Genomic DNA, 21455 nt, shown 5'->3' with positions numbered 1-21455 from the left:
AGCTTGAATGCCCCTCCCTCATCACTGGGGCCGGACACAAGCTGATAAATGTCTATCAGGGATGGTCTAGACAGTATTTGGTCCTGCCATGATGGCAGGGGACTGGACTCGATGACCTCTCAAGGTCCCTTCCAGTCCTAGAGTCTATGAGTCTATGAGTCTATGATGCCCCTCCACCCAAAAAAAGGGTGCTCAGAAGTGGGAGGGGTGCAGGTGCAAAGGGTGTCACCACGGTGCCCTGACTCCGCATGTGGCTGAGGAGCAAAGGGAGCCGGGCTGGTGGGATCCAGGCCAGGGGGCTAGTGGGGGGGGGCGGGGGGTCTGGGCCAGGGGGCTAGCGGGAGGGGCAAGAGGTCTGGGCCTGGGGGCTAGCGGGAGGGGCAGGGGACCCGGGCCGGGGGGCTAGCGGGGAGACAGAGGGCCCGGGCCGGGGGGCTAGCGGGGGGGCAGAGGACCTGGGCCGGGGGGCTAGCGGGGGATCCAGGGGGCTAGCAGGGGGGCAGGGGGCCCAGGTTGGAGGGCTAGCAGGGGGGCAGGGGATCCAGGCCAGGGGGCTAGCAGGGCGGCAGGGGGTCCAGACTGGGGGGCTAGCGGGGGGCAGAGGGCCCGGGCCGGGGGGCTAGCGGGGGGGCAGGGGATCCAGGCCCGGGGGCAAGCGGGGGGCAGGGTGCCCGGGCCGAGGGGCTAGTGGGGGGGCAGGGGATCCAGCCAGGGGGCTAGCGGGGGGGCAGAGGGCCCGGGCCCGGGGGGCTAGCAGGGGATCCAGGGGGTTAGCAGGGGGGCAGGGGATCCAGGCCAGGGGGCTAGCAGGGGGCAGGGGGCCCGGGTCGGGGGGCTAGTGGGGGGGCAGGGGATCCAGCCAGGGGGCTAGCGGGGGGCAGGGGGCCCGGGTCGGGGGGCTAGCAGGGGAGCAGGGAATCCAGGCCCGGGGGCTGGGGGGGCAGGAGGCCCGGGCCAGGGGGCTAGCAGGGGGGCAGGGGATCCAGGCCAGGGGCTAGTGGGGGGCGGGGGCCTGGGCCGGGGGGCTAGTGGGGGGGCAGGTGATCCAGGACAGGGGGCTACCGGGGGGCAGGGGGTCCAGACTAGGGGGCTAGCAGGTGGCAGGGGGCCTGGGCCAGGGGGCTAGCAGGGGGCCAGGGTATCCAGGACAGGGGGCTACCGGGGGGCAGGGGGTCCAGACTGGGAGGCTAGCAGGTGGCAGGGGGCCCAGGCCAGGGGGCTAGCGGGGGACAGGGGGCCCGGGCTGGGGGGCTAGCAGGGGAGCAGGGAATCCAGGCCTGGGGGCTGGGGGGGCAGGGGGCCCGGGCCAGGGGGCTAGCAGGGGGGCAGGGGATCCAGGCCTGGTGGCTAGCGGGGGGCGGGGGCCCGGGCCGGGGGGCTAGCAGGGGGGCAGGGGGCCCTGGCCAAGGGGCTAGCAGGGGGGCAGGGAATCCAGGCCTGGGGGCTAGCGGGGGGCAGGGGGCCCGTGCCAGGGGGCTAGCAAGGGGGCAGGGGATCCAGGCCTAGTGGCTAGCGGGGGGCAGGGGGCCCGGGCCGGGGAGATAGCAGGGGGGCAGGGGGCCCGGGCCGGGGAGATAGCAGGGGGGCAGGGAATCCAGGTCTGGGGGCTTGGGGGACCGGGGCCCCGGGCCAGGGGGCTAGCAGGGGGCCCGGGCCGAGGGGCTAGCGGGGGGGCAGGGGATCCAGCCAGGGGGCTAGCGGGGGGCGGGGGCCCGGGCCGGGGGGCTAGCGGGGGGCGGGGGATCCAGCCCCGGGGGCTAGCAAGGGGCGGGGGGCCCGGGCCGGGGGGCTAGCAGGGGGGCAGGGTATCCAGGCCCGGGAGATAGCGGGGGGCAGGGGGCCCAGGCCGGGGGGGCTAGCAGGGGAGCAGGGAATCCAGGCCCGGGGGCTAGCGGGGGGGCAGGGGGCCTGGGCCAGGGGGCTAGCAGGGGGGCAGGGGATCCAGGCCCGGGGGCTAGCGGGGAGCCCGGGCCGAGGGGCTAGCGGGGGGGCAGGGGATCCAGCTAGAGGGCTAGCGGGGGGCAGGGGGCCCGGGCCTGGGGGCTAGCAGGGGGGCAGGGGATCCAGGCCCGGGGGCTAGCGGGGGGCCCGGGCCGAGGGGCTAGCGGGGGGGCAGGGGATCCAGGCCTGGTGGCTAGCGGGGGGCAGGGGGCCCGGGCCGGGTAGCTAGCAAGGGGGCAGGGAATCCAGGCCCGGGGGCTAGCGGGGGGCAGGAGGCCCGTTCCAGGGGGCTAGCAAGGGGGCAGGGGATCCAGGCCTGATGGCTAGCGGTCGGCAGGGGGCCCGGGCCAGGGGACTAGCAGGGGAGCAGGGAATCCAGGCCCGGGGGCTGGGGGGACCGGGGCCCCGGGCCAGGGGGCTAGCGGGGGGCCCGGGCCGGGGGGCTAGCAGGGGGCAGGGGATCCAGCCAGGGGCTAGCGGGGGGCGGGGGCCCGGGCCGGGGGGCTAGCAGGGGGCAGGGGGCCCGGGCCGGGGGGCTAGCAGGGGGGCAGGGGATCCAGGCCCGGGGGCTAGCGGGGGGCCCGGGCCGAGGGGCTAGTGGAGGGGCAGGGGATCCAGGCCCGGGGGCTAGCGGGGGGCCCGGGCCGGGGGGCTAGCAGGGGGGCAGGGGATCCAGCCAGGGGGCTAGCGGGGGGCAGGGGCCCGGGCCGGGGGGCTAGCAGGGGGGCAGGGGATCCAGGCCCGGGGGCTAGCGGGGGGCCCGGGCCGAGGGGCTAGTGGAGGGGCAGGGGATCCAGGCCCGGGGGCTAGCGGGGGGCCCGGGCCGGGGGGCTAGCAGGGGGGCAGGGGATCCAGCCAGGGGGCTAGCGGGGGGCGGGGGCCCGGGCCGGGGGGCTAGCAGGGGGCAGGGGATCCAGGCCCGGGGGCTAGCGGGGGGCCCGGACCGAGGGGCTAGCGGGGGGGGCAGGGGATCCAGCCAGGGGGCTAGCGGGGGGCAGGGGGCCCGGGCCGGGGGGCTAGCAGGGGGGCAGGGGATCCAGGCCCGGGGGCTAGCGGGGGGCCCGGGCCGAGGGGCTAGTGGAGGGGCAGGGGATCCAGCCAGGGGCTAGCGGGGGGCGGGGGCCCGGGCCGGGGGGCTAGCGGGGGGGCAGGGGATCCAGCCAGGGGCTAGCGGGGGGCGGGGGCCCGGGCCGGGGGGCTAGCAGGGGGCAGGGGATCCAGGCCCGGGGGCTAGCGGGGGGCCCGGACCGGGGGGCTAGCGGGGGGGGCAGGGGATCCAGCCAGGGGCTAGCGGGGGGTGGGGGCCCGGGCCGGGGGGCTAGCAGGGGGCAGGGGATCCAGCCAGGGGCTAGCAGGGGGCAGGGGGCCCGGGCCGGGGGGCTAGCAGGGGGCAGGGGATCCAGGCCCGGGGGCTAGCGGGGGGCCCGGGCCGGGGGGCTAGCAGGGGGCAGGGGATCCAGGCCCGGGGGCTAGCGGGGGCCCCGGACCGAGGGGCTAGCGGGGGGGGCAGGGGATCCAGCCAGGGGGCTAGCGGGGGGCCCGGACCGAGGGGCTAGCAGGGGGGCAGGGGATCCAGCCAGGGGCTAGCGGGGGGCGGGGGCCCGGGCCGGGGGGCTAGCAGGGGGCAGGGGATCCAGGCCCGGGGGCTAGCGGGGGGCCCGGACCGAGGGGCTAGCGGGGGGGCAGGGGATCCAGGCCCGGGGGCTAGCAGGGGGCAGGGGATCCAGGCCGGGGGGCTAGCAGGGGGGCAGGGGATCCAGGCCCGGGGGCTAGCGGGGGGCCCGGGCCGGGGGGGCTAGCGGGGGGCCCGGGCCGGGGGGCTAGCGGGGGGCAGGGGATCCAGCCAGGGGGCTAGCGGGGGGCAGGGGATCCAGCCAGGGGGCTAGCGGGGGGCGGGGGCCTGGGCCAGGGGGCTAGCGGGGGGCAGGGGGCCCGGACCGAGGGGCTAGCGGGGGGGCAGGGGATCCAGCCAGGGGCTAGCGGGGGGCCCGGGCCGGGGTGCTAGCGGGGGGCCCGGACCGAGGGGCTAGCGGGGGGGCAGGGGATCCAGCCAGGGGGCTAGCGGGGGGCCCGGACCGAGGGGCTAGCGGGGGGCGGGGGATCCAGACCCGGGGGCTAGCGGGGGGCAGGGGCCCGGCCGGGGGGCTAGCGGGGGGCAGGGGATCCAGACCCGGGGGCTAGCGGGGGGCAGGGGCCCGGCCGGGGGGCTAGCGGGGGGGGCGGGGGATCCAGACCCGGGGGCTAGCGGGGGGCAGGGGCCCGGCCGGGGGGCTAGCGGGGGGCAGGGGATCCAGCCAGGGGGCTAGCGGGGGGCAGGGGCCCGGCCGGGGGCTAGCGGGGGGCAGGGGATCCAGCCAGGGGGCTAGCGGGGGGCAGGGGATCCAGACCCGGGGGCTAGCGGGGGGCGGGGGCCCGGACCGAGGGGCTAGCGGGGGGGCAGGGGACCCAGCCAGGGGGCTAGCGGGGGGCGGGGGATCCAGGCCCGGGAGATAGCGGGGGGCAGGGGCCCGGCCGGGGGCTCACCGAGCTGTTCTGACACTGCACGCTGCTGGAGTTGAAGCGCACGGCTGGGACCCGCTGGCGCCGCCCCTGCACGGCGAAGACGCACTCGTAGTTCTTCTGGCCCGACTGCGGCTGTGGCAGGTTCTTGGCCCGGAGCGTGATCGGCTGCAGCACCCCCACCGGGATCAGGATCTCGCCCGCAGGGAGCAGCTCCGGGCAGCCCTGGGGAGAGAGAGTCATGGGGACCTTGGCTGGGGAGAGCCGGGAGAACCCAGGAGTCCGGGCTCCCAGGCCCCCCAGCGCCAGTGGATGGAGCTGGAGATACAGGATCCTGGATCTCTGGGCGCTGCCATGGCAACCGCAGCTGGTTAATTGTTACTTGGTGGGGGAGGGGCTGCTCTTTTTTTGTAGGGGGGACACTGGCAATAAAGGAAAGGAATCCCCAGAGCCACTTCCTTCCACCCCTGCACCCGCTCCAGCCCTGCCGGTGCCCCTCACTCCCGACCCGCAGCCCCTGCTAGCCCAGCCCTGTTCCCCCCCAGCCCTCCCGGTGCCCCTCATTCCCGACCCGCAGCCCCTGCTAGCCCAGCCCTGTTCCCCCCCCAGCCCTGCCGGTGCCCCTCACTCCCGACCCGCAGCCCCTGCTAGCCCAGCCCTGTTCCCCTCCAGCCCTGCCGGTGCCCCTCACTCCCGACCTGCAGCCCCTGTTAGCCCGGCCCTGTTCCCCCCGAGCCCTGTCAGTGCCCCTCACTCCCGACCTGCAGCCCCTGCTAGCCCAGCCCTGTTCCCCCCCAGCCCTGCCGGTGCCCCTCACTCCCGACCTGCAGCCCCTGCTAGCCCAGCCCTGTTCCCCCCCAGCCCTGCCAGTGCCCCTCACTCCCGACCTGCAGCCCCTGCTAGCCCGGCCCTGTTCCCCCCCAGCCCTGCCAGTGCCCCTCACTCCCGACCCGCAGCCCCTGCTAGCCCTGCCCCACACAGCTCTGCCGGTGCCCCTCACTCCCTACCCGCAGCCCCCTGCCAGCCCAGCCCTGCCCCCACTTGTTAGACACTGATTATGGGGAAGTGGCTCAGAGACTGACTGGGGAGGGGGGGCAGAAGGGAGGCAGCGAAAGCTAGTTTCCCCTCCCTCGAGTCCTCAGGGCCCCATTGCATGGCCCTGGGCGTTGTCTGCGGCCGCTACTCCAAACCACAGCCCTGGCGCTATCAATTATCCTGACCACAGGGCACCGCCTGGCGCATCGATCCAGCCGGGGTCCCCCCGTCCCATCGATCCCGCCACAGCCAATTACGCTCCATTAGGGGCAGCCGCATGGTCTGACATCTGCCATCCCTTCCCCTCCGCAGCTAGGATCCAGCTCAAAGCCCCGGTATGCAGCTGGCTCTGGCGGGGGGCAGGGGCTGTTACCAGGGGCCCGTTGCCTGGTGCTGGGACAGGGCCCCTGTGGGGTGGGACCAGGAGACGGTTATCCAGGGACCCCTCACCCGGTGCAGAGATATGTCTGGCTCTGGGGCGGGGCAGGGGGCTGGTTACACAGGGACCCACCTCAGTGGTGCTGACCCGCCCCTCAGCAAAAGCACACTCCCGGGGATTGTGGGTGCAGACGTGCCGATATTTGCACCACTGGCAGGCGAACCGGCTCCTCACACAGGACAGACACCTGGGGAGGGCAGCAAAGGGTTAAGGGGGGGGGAATCTCCCCCTCCCCCACCCGACTGACCCCCATGCCCCAGATGTTGGGCGCCCCCCCCCCTTCCCAGACCCATTGTTTCCCTGCGGCCAGGGACAATGCTGGCACCACTGCCCCCCACCGCCCTCTCGTGTTTTCATGGGAGGAAGTGGGGGAGGGGATTATATTAGCCCGGCCCCACCAAGGAGCCATCTGCCCCCCCCACCCCCCAATGAGAGACACAGGGTCCCTCCACACACAGAGTGTGAGGGGGCTGCGGGTCAGGAGTGAGGGGCGCCGGCGGGGCCGGGGGCTGCGGGTCGGGAGTGAGGGGCGCCGGCGGGGCCGGGGGCTGTGGGTCGGGAGTGAGGGGCAGGGCCGGGGGTTGCGGGTCGGGAGTGAGGGGCGCCGGCGGGGCCGGGGGCTGCGGGTCCGGAGTGAGGGGCGCCGGCGGGGCCGGGGGCTGCGGGTCCGGAGTGAGGGGCGCCGGCGGGGCCGGGGGCTGCGGGTCGGGAGTGAGGTGCGCCGGCGGGGCCGGGGGCTGCGGGTCGGGAGTGAGGTGCGCTGGCGGGGCTGGGGGCTGCGGGTCGGGAGTGAGGTGCGCTGGCGGGGCTGGGGGCTGCGAGTCAGGAGTGAGGGGCAGGGCCGGGGGCTGCGGGTCGGGAGTGAGGGGCGCCAGCGGGGCCGGGGGCTGCGGGTCGGGAGTGAGGGGCGGGGCCGGGGGCTGCGGGTTGGGAGTGAGGGGCAGGGCCGGGGGCTGCGGGTCGGGAGTTAGGGGCGCCAGCGGGGCCGGGGGCTGCGGGTCGGGAGTGAGGGGTGCCGGCAGGGCCGGGGGCTTCGGGTCGGAAGTGAGGGGCAGGGCCGGGGGCTGCGGGTCGGGAGTGAGGGGCGCTGGCGGGGCTGGGGGCTGCGGGTCGGGAGTGAGGGGCAGGGCCGGGGGCTGCGGGTCGGGAGTTAGGGGCGCCAGCGGGGCCGGGGGCTGCGGGTCGGGAGTGAGGGGCGCCGGCGGGGCTGGGGGCTGCGGGTCGGGAGTGAGGGGCAGGGCCGGGGGCTGCGGGTCGGGAGTGAGGGGCGCCGGCAGGGCCGGGGGCTTCGGGTCGGGAGTGAGGGGCGCCGGCGGGGCCGGGGGCTGCGGGTCGGGAGTGAGGGGCGCCGGCGGGGCCGGGGGCTGCGGGTCGGGAGTGAGGGGCGCCGGCGGGGCCGGGGGCTGCGGGTCGGGAGGGGCGCCGGCGGGGCCGGGGGCTGCGGGTCGGGAGTGAGGGGCGCCGGCGGGGCCGGGGGCTGCGGGTCGGGAGTGAGGGGCGCCGGCGGGGCCGGGGGCTTCGGGTCGGAAGTGAGGGGCAGGGCCGGGGGCTGCGGGTCGGGAGTGAGGGGCGCCGGCGGGGCCGGGGGCTGCGGGTCGGGAGTGAGGGGCGCCGGCGGGGCCGGGGGCTCCGGGTCGGGAGTGAGGGGCGCCGGCGGGGCCGGGGGCTGCGGGTCGGGAGTGAGGGGCAGGGCCGGGGGCTGCGGGTCGGGAGTGAGGGGCGCCGGCGGGGCCGGGGGCTGCGGGTCGGGAGTGAGGGGCAGGGCCGGGGGCTGCGGGTCGGAAGTGAGGGGCGCCGGCGGGGCCGGGGGCTGCGGGTCGGGAGTGAGGGGCAGGGCCGGGGGCTGCGGGTCGGGAGTGAGGGGCGCCGGCGGGGCCGGGGGCTGCAAGTCGGGAGTGAGGGGCGCCGGTGGGGCCGGGGGCTGCGGGTCGGGAGTGAGGGGCAGGGCCGGGGGCTGCGGGTCGGGAGTGAGGGGCGCCGGCGGGGCCGGGGGCTGCGGGTCGGGAGTGAGGGGCGCCGGTGGGGCCGGGGGCTGCGGGTCGGGAGTGAGGGGCAGGGCCAGGGGCTGCGGGTCGGGAGTGAGGGGCGCCGGCGGGGCCGGGGGCTGCGGGTCGGGAGTGAGGGGCGCCGGTGGGGCCGGGGGCTGCGGGTCGGGAGTTAGGGGCAGGGCCGGGGGCTGCAGGTCGGGAGTGAGGGGCGCCGGCGGGGCCGGGGGCTGCGGGTCGGGAGTGAGGGGCGCCGGCGGGGCCGGGGGCTGCGGGTCGGGAGTGAGGGGCGCCGGTGGGGCCGGGGGCTGCGGGTCGGGAGTGAGGGGCAGGGCCAGGGGCTGCAGGTCGGGAGTGAGGGGCGCCGGCGGGGCCGGGGGCTGCGGGTCGGGAGTGAGGGGCGCCGGTGGGGCCAGGGGCTGCGGGGTCGGGAGTGAGGGGCAGGGCCGGGGGCTGCAGGTCGGGAGTGAGGGGCGCCGGCGGGGCCGGGGGCTGCGGGTCGGGAGTGAGGGGCAGGGCCGGGGGCTGCGGGTCGGGAGTGAGGGGCGCCGGCGGGGCCGGGGGCTGCGGGTCGGGAGTGAGGGGCAGGGCCGGGGGCTGCGGGTCGGGAGTGAGGGGCGCCGGCGGGGCCGGGGGCTGCGGGTCGGGAGTGAGGGGCAGGGCCGGGGGCTGCGGGTCGGGAGTGAGGGGCGCCGGCGGGGCCGGGGGCTGCGGGTCGGGAGTGAGGGGCAGGGCCAGGGGCTGCGGGTCGGGAGTGAGGGGCGCCGGCGGGGCCGGGGGCTGCGGGTCGGGAGTGAGGGGCGCCGGCAGGGCCAGGGGCTGCGGGTCGGGAGTGAGGGGCAGGGCCAGGGGCTGCGGGTCGGGAGTGAGGGGCGCCGGCGGGGCCGGGGGCTGCGGGTCGGGAGTGAGGGGCAGGGCCAGGGGCTGCGGGTCGGGAGTGAGGGGCAGGGCCAGGGGCTGCGGGTCGGGAGTGAGGGGCGCCGGCGGGGCCGGGGGCTGCGGGTCGGGAGTGAGGGGCGGGGCCGGGGGCTGCGGGTCGGGAGTGAGGGGCGCCGGCAGGGCCGGGGGCTGCGGATCGGGAGTGAGGGGCGGGGCCGGGGGCTGCGGGTCGGGAGTGAGGGGCGGGGCCGGGGGCTGCGGGTCGGGAGTGAGGGGCGCCGGCAGGGCCAGGGGCTGCGGGTCGGGAGTGAGGGGCGCCGGCGGGGCCGGGGGCTGCGGGTCGGGAGTGAGGGGCGGGGCCGGGGGCTGCGGGTCGGGAGTGAGGGGCTCCGGCGGGGCCAGGGGCTGCGGGTCGGGAGTGAGGGGCGCCGGCGGGGCCGGGGGCTGCAGGTCGGGAGTGAGGGGCGGGGCCGGGGGCTGCGGGTCGGGAGTGAGGGGCGCCGGCAGGGCCGGGGGCTGCGGGTCGGGAGTGAGGGGCGCCGGCGGGGCCGGGGGCTGCGGATCGGGAGTGAGGGGCGGGGCCGGGGGCTGCGGGTCGGGAGTGAGGGGCAGGGCCAGGGGCTGCGGGTCGGGAGTGAGGGGCGCCGGCAGGGCCAGGGGCTGCGGGTCGGGAGTGAGGGGCGCCGGCGGGGCCGGGGGCTGCGGGTCGGGAGTGAGGGGCGGGGCCGGGGGCTGCGGGTCGGGAGTGAGGGGCGCCGGCGGGGCCGGGGGCTGCGGGTCGGGAGTGAGGGGCGCCGGCGGGGCCGGGGGCTGCAGGTCGGGAGTGAGGGGCGCCGGCGGGGCCGGGGGCTGCGGGTCGGGAGTGAGGGGCGCCGGCGGGGCCGGGGGCTGCGGGTCGGGAGTGAGGGGCGCCGGCGGGGCCGGGGGCTGCAGGTCGGGAGTGAGGGGCGGGGCCGGGGGCTGCGGGTCGGGAGTGAGGGGCGCCGGCAGGGCCGGGGGCTGCGGGTCGGGAGTGAGGGGCGCCGGCGGGGCCGGGGGCTGCGGATCGGGAGTGAGGGGCGGGGCCGGGGGCTGCGGGTCGGGAGTGAGGGGCAGGGCCAGGGGCTGCGGGTCGGGAGTGAGGGGCGCCGGCAGGGCCAGGGGCTGCGGGTCGGGAGTGAGGGGCGCCGGCGGGGCCGGGGGCTGCGGGTCGGGAGTGAGGGGCGGGGCCGGGGGCTGCGGGTCGGGAGTGAGGGGGCGCCGGCGGGGCCGGGGGCTGCAGGTCGGGAGTGAGGGGCGCCGGCGGGGCCGGGGGCTGCGGGTCGGGAGTGAGGGGCGCCGGCGGGGGGGACTCACGACGGGAGGAGGCTGCAGTCGTAGAAGACGAAGTCAGAGCCAGCAAAGTCCATCCCAGTCTCAAGCGAGCGAAGCTGAAGCCGTATGGCGCGAGCGTCACCTGGGAGGGCCGGGGGGCAGCGTCATGGGGGGCAGAGCTGAACCCCCCCCCAGCAGGGAGACCCCCCAGGGCTATGACCCCTAACCCCAAATGTGTTCCTGATCTTTGCCCTCTGCCCTGCCCTCCCCTGTCACCCTGGCAATGACCTTTGCCCTTTGAACTCTCCTGCCTGCCTCCCCCACTCACCATGGGGGCCGTTACCAGGGGGCAGCTCCCTGGGGGTGGGCGACTGGCAGCGGATGAGGCCCCCAGGCAGCACCTCAGCCTTGCTCTGCCCCAGGCCCTCGAAGGAGCAGGTCACGCCAGGCCCCAGATCCGGGAGGTTCTGCACCGTCAGCTGCAGCTAGACCCCCAGAGAGACAGGGTTAGAGCTGGGGGGCAGGGTCCCCCCCAGGGACCTAGAGACAGGGGGCAGGATCTCCCCAGAGATGGGAGTTACAGATGTGGGGCGGATTCCCCCCAGAGACGGGGGTTAGAAATGGGTGTCAGGGTCCCCCCAGAGACGGGGGTTAGAGATGGGTGTCAGGGTCCCTCCAGACTTGGGGGGTTGGAGATGGGGGTCGGGTCCCCCCAGACTTGGGGGTGGGGTCCCCCCAGAGTTGCAGGTTAGAGATGGGAGTCGGGTCCCATCCCCTCCCTCTCCAGAGACACCGGGGGGCTGTTCCCCTCTGTCCCCACATCTCCCAAGCCAGGCCCCAGGCGTCCGGCCCCCGCACTCACCAGGACACTGGGCGCAGTGACGGACACGTTATTGGGCTCCACGAGCAGCCGGGGGCAGGGGCCTGGCACGGCCGCAAACCGCTGCGACTCCAGTGCCCGGGGACACTCGCTCTCCCGGCAGCACCTGCGGGGGGGTGGGGGGGTCAGGCACAGACTGGGAACCCCCCAGTCTGCTCCCCACCCTGCGCCGGGCAGGCACTGTCACAGGGGGAGCTCACAGCGCTGGGGGAGGGCAGCCCAGGGAGCTCATTAACCAGCCAGTGGCTTCCACCCTGGGAAGTTGGGGACGCGGCATCCGGTGCCAGAAGCCCCTCACCCGCCAGGGGGGTTGCGGCTCGGGATTGAGGGGCAGAGATGGGGGGGCAGGGCTGGGCTAGCAGGGGCTGCAGGTTGGGAGTGAGGGGCACCGGCAGAACTTGGGGGGGAGTCGGAGGGGCTGATCTCTGCTCTATCCCCCATCTGGGGGGTTGGGGGGGGCCTCACCTCAAGTGTCTGTATTGAGCCAGGAGGTGCGATTCTGGCAGAGGTTGGCGGGAGTTACGGGGGGGAGGCTGCTCCATCTCCCCCTACTGAGATGGGGGTGGGGGAGGGGCTCTGAACAGGGCTAATCCCCCCTTCACTGCCTGGCCAAGCTGGGGGGCGACTGCTAATTTATTACATGTTCCCAGGCTACAGCTGCCAGTCTGTCACCCCCACAACCCTCAGTGTCCCCCCCACCTCCCCAAACCCAGACTTTCCACCCCCACCCCCGCTCTGCGCCCCCTCCCGCCTCTGCTCCAGGCACTCTGATAAGGGAAGGAAGGTCTTGGCCAGGAGCCGCGGGGAGGGGGAGCCACATTCCTCCAACAGGCCAGAGACCCCCCAGCACACACAAGGTGGGACCCCTGGCTAGGCTGGGAGCCAGGACTCCTGGGTTCTCTCCCCGTGCTGGGAGGGGGGTGGGGGAGGTTGGCTGGGAGCCAGGACTCCTGGGTTCTCTCCCCGGCTCCAGGGGGGTCTCACCGGTTGTGCAGGACACACCAGCCGCAGTGGGGGTCCCCAGAGCCCAGGCAGGCGTCACACGTGGGGTACTGGCCACAGGTCTCCACCGGCAGCCGCACCACCTGCGGAGGGAGGGGTTAGCGTCTGGGGTGGTACATCAGACCCCCTCCCCTATAGCAGCCCCTCCCAGCTACTCCCCCCACATCGCCTGCCCCTCTTCCCTCCTCCACCTCAGTCCCCAGCCCCCTTTCCCCAACCTCAGCCCCCCGGAGCCAGGGGCCCCCCTTCCTGCTGCCCCCCAGTCCCACCTCTCCATGGCTCAGCAGGTAAAGGTGTCTCTGGTCTGGGCTGAGCTCCATGTCCCTGAGCAGGGGCTGCCCGGGGGTCACTGGCACCGACTCGTACAGATGGGCGTCCTGGGGGCCGTCTACCCGCACCTGGGGGGGAGCTGTGAGAGAGAGATGCCCCCAGCCCCCCGAGCCACCCACCTCCCTCGACCCCCCAACCCCACACCTCTGCACTGCCCCCCCCCATGTTCAGCAGCATGCAAGGGGGGCCCACAAGCAGGTGTGGGGGGAGGGGAGAGAAGTATCGGTGTCTCCCCCCCACCTGCCGGCCACCCCTTTCCCTCTCCCCCGTTACCCTCCAGCCCAGAGGTTCAGCCCCCCAACACCAGGCAGGCTCAACGACCCCTTTCATCCCCACCAACAAGGGCCCATTGACGGGGGTCTGACCCAAAGCAGCCCCCCCAGCAGGCCCCCGGCCTCCCCCTCCCCAGGGACAAAGGGTCCTTTCAGAGCTGGGGGCCGCAGCCCCCCGAGGTCACCCCCAGGGTGAGGGGCTGAGAGCTCAGACAAGGGAGCCAGTGTCAAGGGAGAGGAGCTACCTCCCACCCCCCGAATTCTCCTCTGTGCACCCAGCCCCCCTCAGTCCCCAGCCCCTCCTCCCTCAGTCCCCCAGCTTCTCCCCTCCCCCTCCCCACCAGCCTAACTGAATTAGCCCCATTTACAGGCTGAGGGATTGTGGCCCGCCCCCAGGGGGGTCAGGAGTTCAGAGCTAGACAGGCGAGACCCCCCCACACGTAACCCAATTCCCCGGTCAGGGCCAGGGCAGCCAGCCTGACACTCCAGACACTGAGCCCCTGGGACTCCCCAGGCATGGCAGCTAGCAGGGAGAGAGGATGGAGGAGCTGTGGGGGGGCAGGGCTGGCTAGCAGGGACTGTGGGTCGGGAGTGAGGGGCACCGCAGAGCTGGGGGGGCAGGGCTGGGCTAACAGGGGCTGCGGGTCAAGAGTGAGGGGCACCGGCAGAGCTGGGGGGGCAGGGCCGGGCTAGCAGAGGCTGCAGGTCGGGAGTGAGGGGCACCGGCAGAGCTGGGGGGGCAGGGCTGGGCTAACAGGGGCTGCGGGTCAAGAGTGAGGGGCACCGGCAGAGCTGGGGGGGCAGGGCTGGCTAGCAGGGACTGTGGGTCGGGAGTGAGGGGCACCGCAGAGCTGGGGGGGCAGGGCTGGGCTAACAGGGGCTGCAGGTCAAGAGTGAGGGGCACCGGCAGAGCTGGGGGGGCAGGGCCGGGCTAGCAGAGGCTGCAGGTCGGGAGTGAGGGGCACCGGCAGAACTGGGGGGGCAGGGCTGGGCTAACAGGGGCTGCGGGTCAAGAGTGAGGGGCACCAGCAGAGCTGGGGGGGCAGGGCTGGGCTAGCAGGGGCTGCGGGACGGGAGTGAGGGGCACCGGCAGGGCTCGGGGTGGGTGGGGGCCCTGGGCACTGTCCCCTCTCTGTGGTGCGGCCACTCTATGGTTAACTTTTGCCCAGACACATTTTCCACCCCAAACCGCCAACTTTTATGTTGGCTTTTTAAGAGCCAGTTTGGAAGGAACTGAGTTGGTTTGCGGGGAGTTGGGAGGGGCAGGAGGGGACCGCGCCCCATGGCGCTGAGCTGGCAGATCATCCACCCTCTCCCGCAGCCCTGCTGGTGCCCCTCACTCCTGACCCGCAGCCCCTCTGTTGTGTCCCCTTCCCGGCCGAGCAGCCTGAGACTGGCTGGGGCGAAGGAGGGGACCTGGCATGTCCCTTTGCTGCCCTGCTAATGTTCAATGGGCCCCAGCTCTGTCCTGGGGATGGGGGGTGGGGGCTGCCCCCCAACTCTGCTCTGTCAGGAGGACAGGGCTGGGAATACCCTCCCCTTCCAGGCATCAGATCTGGGGTGGGCACCGGCAGAGCTGGGCGGGGGAGCCCAGGGCTAGGGTAGCAGGGGCTGCGGGTCAGGAGTGAGGAGCATCAGCAGAGCTGGGGAGGCAGGGGGCTGCGGGTCAGGAGTGAGGGGCACCGGCAAGGCTGGGGAAGCCCAGGGCTGGGCTGGCAGGGGCTGCGGGTCAGGAGTGAGGGGCACCAGCAAGGCTGTGGGGGGGCAGGGCTGGGCTGGCAGGGGCTGCAGGTCTGGAGTGAGGGGCACCGGCAGAGCTGGAGGTCAGGGCTGGGCTGGCAGGGACTGTGGGTCGGGAGTGAGGGGCACCAGCAGAACTGGGGGAGCCCAGGGCTGGGCTAGCAGGGGCTGCGGGTCGGGAGTGAGGGGCACTGACAGGGTTGGGGGGGGAAGGGCTGGCAGGGGCTGCGGGTCGGGAGTGAGGGGCACCGGCAGAGCTGGGGGTCAGGGCAGGGCCGGCAGGGACTGCGGGTCGGGAGTGAGGGACACTGGCAGAGGTGGGGGTCAGGGCTGGGCTGGCAGGGGCTGCGGGTCGGGAGTGAGGGGCACCGGCAGAGCTGGGGGTCAGGGCTTGGCTGGCAGGGGCTGCGGGTCAGGAGTGAGGGGCACCGGCAGGGCTGGGGGGACAGACACATTTGGAGCCCCATGGGGACACCCCCTCCTGCGGTGGGGCGTTAGTGGGTGCGGGTGGGCGGAGACCCCCTCCCCTCCCCCGGCGCGTGCCCCACCTTTCTGAGGGTCCCGGCGCGGGTCCCCAGGAAGACGACCGAGTGGCCCTGGTACGTGTAGGCGGTGACGCTGGCCAGCCCCTCGCTGCGCTCGGCCAGCAGGGGTCGCCCCTCAATGACCTGCAGCCCCCCCAGCGGCTGGTTCAGCACCAACCCGCAGAAATTCCCATTGATCTGCATGGGCTGGGGAGAGAGGGGAGGTCAGGGACAGCCCCTCAAAACACCCTGCCCCCCACCTCCCAATAGCCCCCCCAGCCCCCCAAAACACCCTGCCCCCCACCTCCCAATGGCCCCCCAGCCCCCAATACACCCTGCCCCCACCTCCCAATGGCCCCCCAGCCCCCCAATACACCCTGCCCCCACCTCCCAATGGCCCCCCAGCCCCTCAACACACCCTGCCTCCACCTCCCAATAGCCCCCCAGCCCCCAATACACCCTGCCCCCCACCTCCCAATGGCCCCCCAATACACCCTGCCCCCACCTCCCAATAGCCCCCCAGCCCCCCAATACACCCTGCCCCCCACCTCCCTATAGCCCCCAGCTCTCAATACAACCTGTCCTCACCTCCCCATAGCCCCCAGCCCCGAATACACCCTGCCCCCCACCTCCCAATAGCCCCCAGCCCCCCAATGCACCCTGCCCCCACCTCCCAATAGCCCCCCAGCCCCCCAATGCACCCTGCCCCCACCTCCTAACAGCGCCCCAGCTCCCCAATACACCCTGCCCCCACCTCTCAATAGCCCCGCAGCCCCAATACACCCTGCCCCCACCTCCCAATAGCCCCCAGCCCCCCAATACACCCTCCCCCCACCTCCCAATAGCCCCCAGTCCCCTAATACACCCTGCCCCCACCTCCCAATAGCCCCCAGCCCCCCAATACATCCCCAGTCCCCACCCTCTCCATTGCCCCAAGAGACTCTCACCACCTCCAGCCTCTACCTTTCCTCCCACTCCCGGGCTCTGGGAGGGGAAGGGGTCTGGTGGGTTAGAGCGAGGGGGTCTGGGAGCCCAGACTCCTGGGTTCTCTCTCTGGGAGGGGAGAGGGGGCTGGTGGGTTAGAACAGGGGAGCTGGGAGCCAGGACTCCTGGGTTCTCTCCCCGGCTCTAGGAGGGGAGAGGGGGCTGGGAGCCCGGACTCCTGGGTTCTCTCCCCGGCTCTAGGACAGGAGAGGGGGCTGGGAGCCCGGACTCCTGGGTTCTCTCCCCGGCTCTGGGAGGGGAGTGGGGGCTGGTGGGTTAGAACAGGGGGGCTGGGAGCCAGGACTCCTGGGTTCTCTCCCCGGCACTAGGAGGGGAGAGGGGGCTGGGAGCCCGGACTCCTGGGTTCTCTCTCTGGGAGGGGAGCCGGGCCGTGTGGCTAAGCGGGGGCTGCGCGAGGCTCCCGGACGCCTGGGTCACGCCTGGGTACCGTGTTGATGCAAGGCAGCTCCTTGTTGAGCAGCCAGGGCAGGGAGAGGTGCCCTTCGCCACGGTAGCAGCTCTGGATCCGCTCCTGGATGCGCCGATTGACCTCGTCCAGCGTGAAGAGGCAGAGCAGGCTCTGGCGGGGCGGTGCTGCCCGGTTCTTCTGGCCCTGGGCGAAGGCTGCGTAGAGCACGTCCTGCCCCTCAGCCAGCCCCAGTGCCCGCGCCAGCCGGCGCCCGGCCTTGGCCAGCCGGGCAGCCTGCACCAGGCGGTACTCCACCCCGGCGTGGGCGCAGCCCAGTGGGAACTCCACGTAGGAGTAGAACTCGGCATCGCGGGCGCAGAGCCGCACCAGCTTGGAGGAGAAGAAGCGCTCGGCCCCGGGGGCCACCCCGCCGCTGGGCCCCCCGCCCGGCCCCTCCAGTGCCGCCTGCTGCGTGTCCAGCTGCAGGGTGAGGAAGTAGACGAAGGCACTTGAGACGAAGGCCGAGACGTAGTAGATGTCGAAGGCCGGGTGCAGCGCCAGGGTGTCCGAGGGGACCTTGACCTGCGAGGAGACGAACTCGTCCTGGTAGACCAGGCTGAACATGTCGGGGCTGGCAGGGTCGGGCGCCAGGCGGCGGCTGGACAGGGTGGGGAAGTACTCGGAGCGCCCCTCCACCGAGGTGCCCACGAAGAGCCGGCTGGGCTGGCCCGGCTGCTCCAGGATCACGCCGGCCATGGCGTCGGCCTCGCGCCCGCCCGACAGGTAGTGCTCCTTGCGCTGGTGCGGCTCGCCCAGCTTGGCCAGGTCGCCCAGGCGCAGCAGCTGGCAGACGCCCTGCCAGACGCTGCCGCAGGCCACCAGCCGCCCGCCCGCGTAGTCCAGCAGCAGCAGCTTGTTGACATTGTCGGCCGGGGCCAGCGGGTGCTGGCAGAGCCGCACGGCGGGTGGCGGGTAGCACCGGGCGTCGTCCGGCACCGGCCCCGTCCCATGCACCCGCAGCTCGCTCAGGTTGGCCGCCAACTTGTAGACCCGGTTTACGGCGCCGGCAAATACCTCGCCCGTCTCGCGGTGCACCGCCAGGTGGGTCAGCCCCCCATCCGGCACCGAGAAGGAGGCCCGGGAGGCTGAGAGGGGAGGGAGCGGCGGAGGGGGGGACCCTGGCCGGACCAGGGGAGGCAGCAGCAGCAGCAGAGCCAGGGCCGCCAGCAGCAGTGGGGCGGCCATGGTGGGATGCTTGGGGGGCGGCAGGCCTGGAAGGAGGAGAAATGGGGGTGAGAGAGGGGTACCTCCCCCATGCCAGAGAGCCCCCCACCCAGCTCCCCACTTCCCCCTGGCTGACCCCCCAAAACCCACAGCCAGTTTGCCCACCCCCCAGCCCCCACTTCCCCATGGCTGACCCACAACACCCGCAGCCAGAGCACCCACCCCCAGCACCCCACTTCTGCATGGTTGACCCCCCAACACTCACAGCCAGAGCACTCACCTCCCAGCCCCCCACTTCCCCATGGCTGACCCCAAACACCAGCAGCCAGAGCTCCCACCCCCCAGCCCCCCACTTCCCCATGTCTGACCCCTAATACCCACAGCCAGAGCACCCATCCCCAGCTCCCCACTTCCCCATGCCTGACCCCCAACACCAGCAGCCAGAACTCCCACCCCCCAGCCTCTCACTTCCCCATGGCTGACTCCCAACACCCGCAGCCAAAGCACCCACCCCCCAGCCCCCTACTTCCCCACAGCTGACCCCCAACACCCACAGCCAGAGCGCCCAGCCCCAGCCCCCACTTCCAGACGACTGACCCCCAAACACCCACAGCCAGAGCTCTCACCCCCAGTCCCCCACTTCCCTATAACTGACCCCCAACTCTCCAGCCAGAGAGCCCACCCCAGCCCCCCACTTCCCCATGGCTGACCCCCAACCCTCCCCTAGGCTGAGAGCCCAACACTGATTTCCCTACACCCACAACCAGTGGTACTCCCAGCCCCCCGCTTTACCAGAACTGACCCCCCCAACACCCACAGCCAGAGAGCCCACCCCCCAGCCCCCCACTTCTCCATGGCTGGCCCCCCAACACCGACAGTCTGGGTCACCCAGACCCCCTTCCCCATAGCTGAACCCCCAACACCCAGTCTCCTCAGCTAATTTGCCCCCTAGCCTCCCCATAGCAGACTCAGCCCTCCCACCCTACACAAGCCCCTGTCCCAACAGGGTTACCCCCCCTGGCCTGTGCCCCCCAATCCTCCCCACTTAGGGTCAACCCACCCCCCGGCTCATCTCCCCTATAACTGAAACCCTGCCCGTCTCCAGATCCCCAACCCACTCCAGATGGGGCTACTTCTGGGCCTAGGCTCGCCCCCATCATACCCCCCCCAGCTCCCTCCCCACTGGGCACTGAGGGCAGAGAGAGTGCCCCACCACCAGACACCCCCCGCCTTTCTTAGCACCCCCTCAACACCACCCACGCACACATGGATTCTTGTTAACACCCTGTGCAAGGAGTCAAAACACCCCTCCCTCGCAGCGCCAGGGTGGGGGGCTCGTGACCTGGAGAATGGGGAGGGGGGGCCCACAGTGCGGGTGGCAAGCAAGAGGGGAGAATCCCTGAGACTGGGATGGGTCAGAGGATTCCAAGCAACACGAGCCCCACAGCCCTTCCCAACACACCCAGGACCCCCAGCCCCAGCCCCCACAACACACACGGGTTCCCCATCATCACTAGACCCCCAGAGCCCCCCTCACTCCCCCTCAGGCCACAGCTCCTCCCACTCCCAGGCCCCGCCCCCACATATCCCAAGCCCCGCCCCCAGCTCCACCCCAATCACACCCCACCCCACTCCCAGGGCTTAAGAGCCCTGAAAACAGGTATGGGGCCTTCTAATGAGCCAGGGCTGGTGGAACCCTCTGATCCATGGGCTGCTGCCCCATACCTGCTTCCCCCAGGCTAAAGAGCCCAGCAGCTTGGGGGGGGCCTGGAGACCTCACTACAGCCCCCCTGAGCTGGCAGAGGGGTGAAGAAGACCAGGGGGAGCAGAGGTGAGGCTGGGGGGTGCCAGACCCTTACTTTTCACACTCACTTTAAGCAGTTCCCCCGCCCCCCCGTGAGATAACCACAGAGACATGGGTCAGAGGCTCCTACCAGCCCAGCCCCATAGGCCCAAGCCCCTTTCCCACCCAGCCCCACAACCTCTCTTCCCACCCTGGCCCCAGAGCCCCACAAGCTCAGCCCACAGCGTGTTACAACCACCCAGCAGATGTGAAGCTGACCCTGGCCCAGTCTTAGGGCCCAGCCTTAGGACCCAGCGCTTGCCCACCAGCTTTCTCTAAGCCCCCTGCCCACCCACCCCAGCTTTTGTCTCCCTCTGGGAGAGAGGATCCCAGTGCCCCAGAAAAGGGCCAGGAAAGACACAAGTCAGGTGCGCCCCCCGTCCCCATTCCTGAACTACACCCCCATCCAGGGATCTGCAGGGAAATGGCTACCTGCTTTCCCCCAGCCCAACATTGCTATGCAGGAAAAAAACCCAGGAGTCCTGGCTCCCACCCCACTGTCTGCTCTACCACCCCACTCCCTCCCAGAGCTGGGGAGAAAACCCAGGAGTCCTGGCTCCCAGCCCCCCTCCATCCGACCCAGCTTAGTGCCCACCTAGGGTCAGGACCAAGGGGGGTTTTATGGGGGTAGATCCCCTCACTTCACTCTGCTGGGAGAATGGGAGCTCAGACAGCCGTGGGGATGCCCCAGCCCTGCCCCCAGAGTGACACCCCCTGCAGCCCTCCACCTGACAACTCGGGTATGGGCCCCCCAAAGCAACAGCAGGCAGAGGGGCTGCACCCCCAGGGCTGAGAGGGAGTCCCCCAGTATGGGGGCTCTGCTCTCATCCCCCCAATCCTCCCTGCATGGGCTGATCTGGGGGCTGCCCCTCCCAGGCCCCCTGCTCCAATCCTGGGGGTGTCACCTCCCCACCCCAGTCCCTGACGCCCAAATCCTGGCCCTCCCCCCCATGCAGAGCCCCCTTCGCGCCGTGAGCCACCGGCTCCAAAGCACTGATCTGTGGGGGACTTACCCAATGAACGGAGCCCCACACACCCAGCATCCTCCAATGCACCGACCCCCCTCCCCGTGCACCGATCCTGGGGGCGCCCCCCAATGCACCGGCCCCCCGATCCTGGGGGTCCCTCCAATGCACCGGCCCCCTCCCCGCACCCCTATGCCCCGATCCTGGGGTCCCCCCACTGCACCGAGCTCCCTCCCCGCCCCCCGTGCACCGATCCTGGGGTGCCCCCAATGCACCGACCTCCTCCCCGCCCCCCGATCCCGGGGATCCTCCCACTGCACCGACTCCCTCCCCGTGCACCGATCCTGGGGAGCCCCCAATGCACCGACCCCCTCCCGCCACCCGATCCCGGGGATCCCCCCCACTGCACCGACTCCTTCCCCTCCCCCCGATCTTGGGGTCCCCCCACTGCACCGACCCCCTCCCCGCCCGCCGTGCACCGATCCTGGGGGGCCCCCCACTGCACCGACCCCCTCCCGCCCCCCGATCCTGGGGGGCCCCCCACTGCACCGACCCCCTCCCGCCCCCCGATCCTGGGGGGCCCCCCACTGCACCGACTCCCTCCCCGCCCCCCGTGCACCGATCCTGGGGGCCCCCCCACTGCACCGACTCCCTTCTCGCCCCCCGTGCACCGATCCTGGGGGGGCCCCCACTGCACCGACTCCCTTCTCGCCCCCCGTGCACCGATCCTGGGGGGGCCCCCACTGCACCGACTCCCTCCTCGCCTCCCGTGCACCGATCCTGGGGGGCCCCCACTGCACCGAGCTCCCCTCCCGCCCCCCGATCCTGGGGGGGCCCCACTGCACCGAGCTCCCCTCCCGCCCCCCGATCCTGGGGTCCCCCCAATGCACTGACCCCCTCCCGCCCCCCGATCCTGGAGGGCCCCGCCCCGGCTCTACCTGCAGCTTCAGCCGCGCGCCCCGCTCCGGCTCTGCCCCCTCCCCGCCCGGCCGGGCCCTTTAAACGCGGGCTGCACCATTGAGGCCGGGGGGGGGTGGGATTAGGGGCTGGGATGGGGGAGCTGCCCCAAGGGTCCCTCCCTGCGACCCCCTGATCCCGTCCTGCCCTGCTCCCCCTAGAACCCCCCTCGGGAGATGGGGCGTCAGGCGAGTCACCCCCCATCTCCTGAGCCCTCCCCCCGCTGCAGGAATGGATCAGCCCGATCATTCATT

The 21455-nt window shown here is 73.4% G+C and overlaps 1 protein-coding gene across 5 annotated transcripts in view; it reads right to left on the bottom strand.

Annotated features, from left to right (window-relative positions):
* LOC127036362 (plexin-A3-like) overlaps positions 1–21213 on the bottom strand; it is a 39455-nt gene extending 18242 nt beyond the window's left edge. For 4 of the 5 annotated variants that reach the window (XM_050927156.1, XM_050927157.1, XM_050927158.1 and 1 more), the window contains exons 1-10: positions 21183–21213; positions 16252–17483; positions 14844–15026; positions 12223–12351; positions 11936–12036; positions 10934–11057; positions 10400–10556; positions 10114–10213; positions 5987–6101; positions 4465–4665 (exon numbers count right to left, since the gene is read on the bottom strand). In XM_050927156.1, coding sequence (XP_050783113.1) covers positions 4465–4665; positions 5987–6101; positions 10114–10213; positions 10400–10556; positions 10934–11057; positions 11936–12036; positions 12223–12351; positions 14844–15026; positions 16252–17457 — 2316 coding nt within the window. In that variant the 5' untranslated portion in view covers positions 17458–17483; positions 21183–21213. The remainder of the gene's footprint in view (positions 1–4464; positions 4666–5986; positions 6102–10113; positions 10214–10399; positions 10557–10933; positions 11058–11935; positions 12037–12222; positions 12352–14843; positions 15027–16251; positions 17484–21182) is intronic. The other variant, XM_050927159.1, reaches the window with a different exon arrangement.
* Positions 21214–21455: the final 242 nt, after the last annotated feature.

Source organism: Gopherus flavomarginatus, chromosome 18 (genome assembly GCF_025201925.1).
Source record: "Gopherus flavomarginatus isolate rGopFla2 chromosome 18, rGopFla2.mat.asm, whole genome shotgun sequence".
Lineage (NCBI taxonomy): Eukaryota > Metazoa > Chordata > Testudines > Testudinidae > Gopherus > Gopherus flavomarginatus.
The sequence above is the reverse complement of the archived record's forward strand: the minus strand, read 5'-3'. Positions and strand labels throughout refer to the sequence as shown.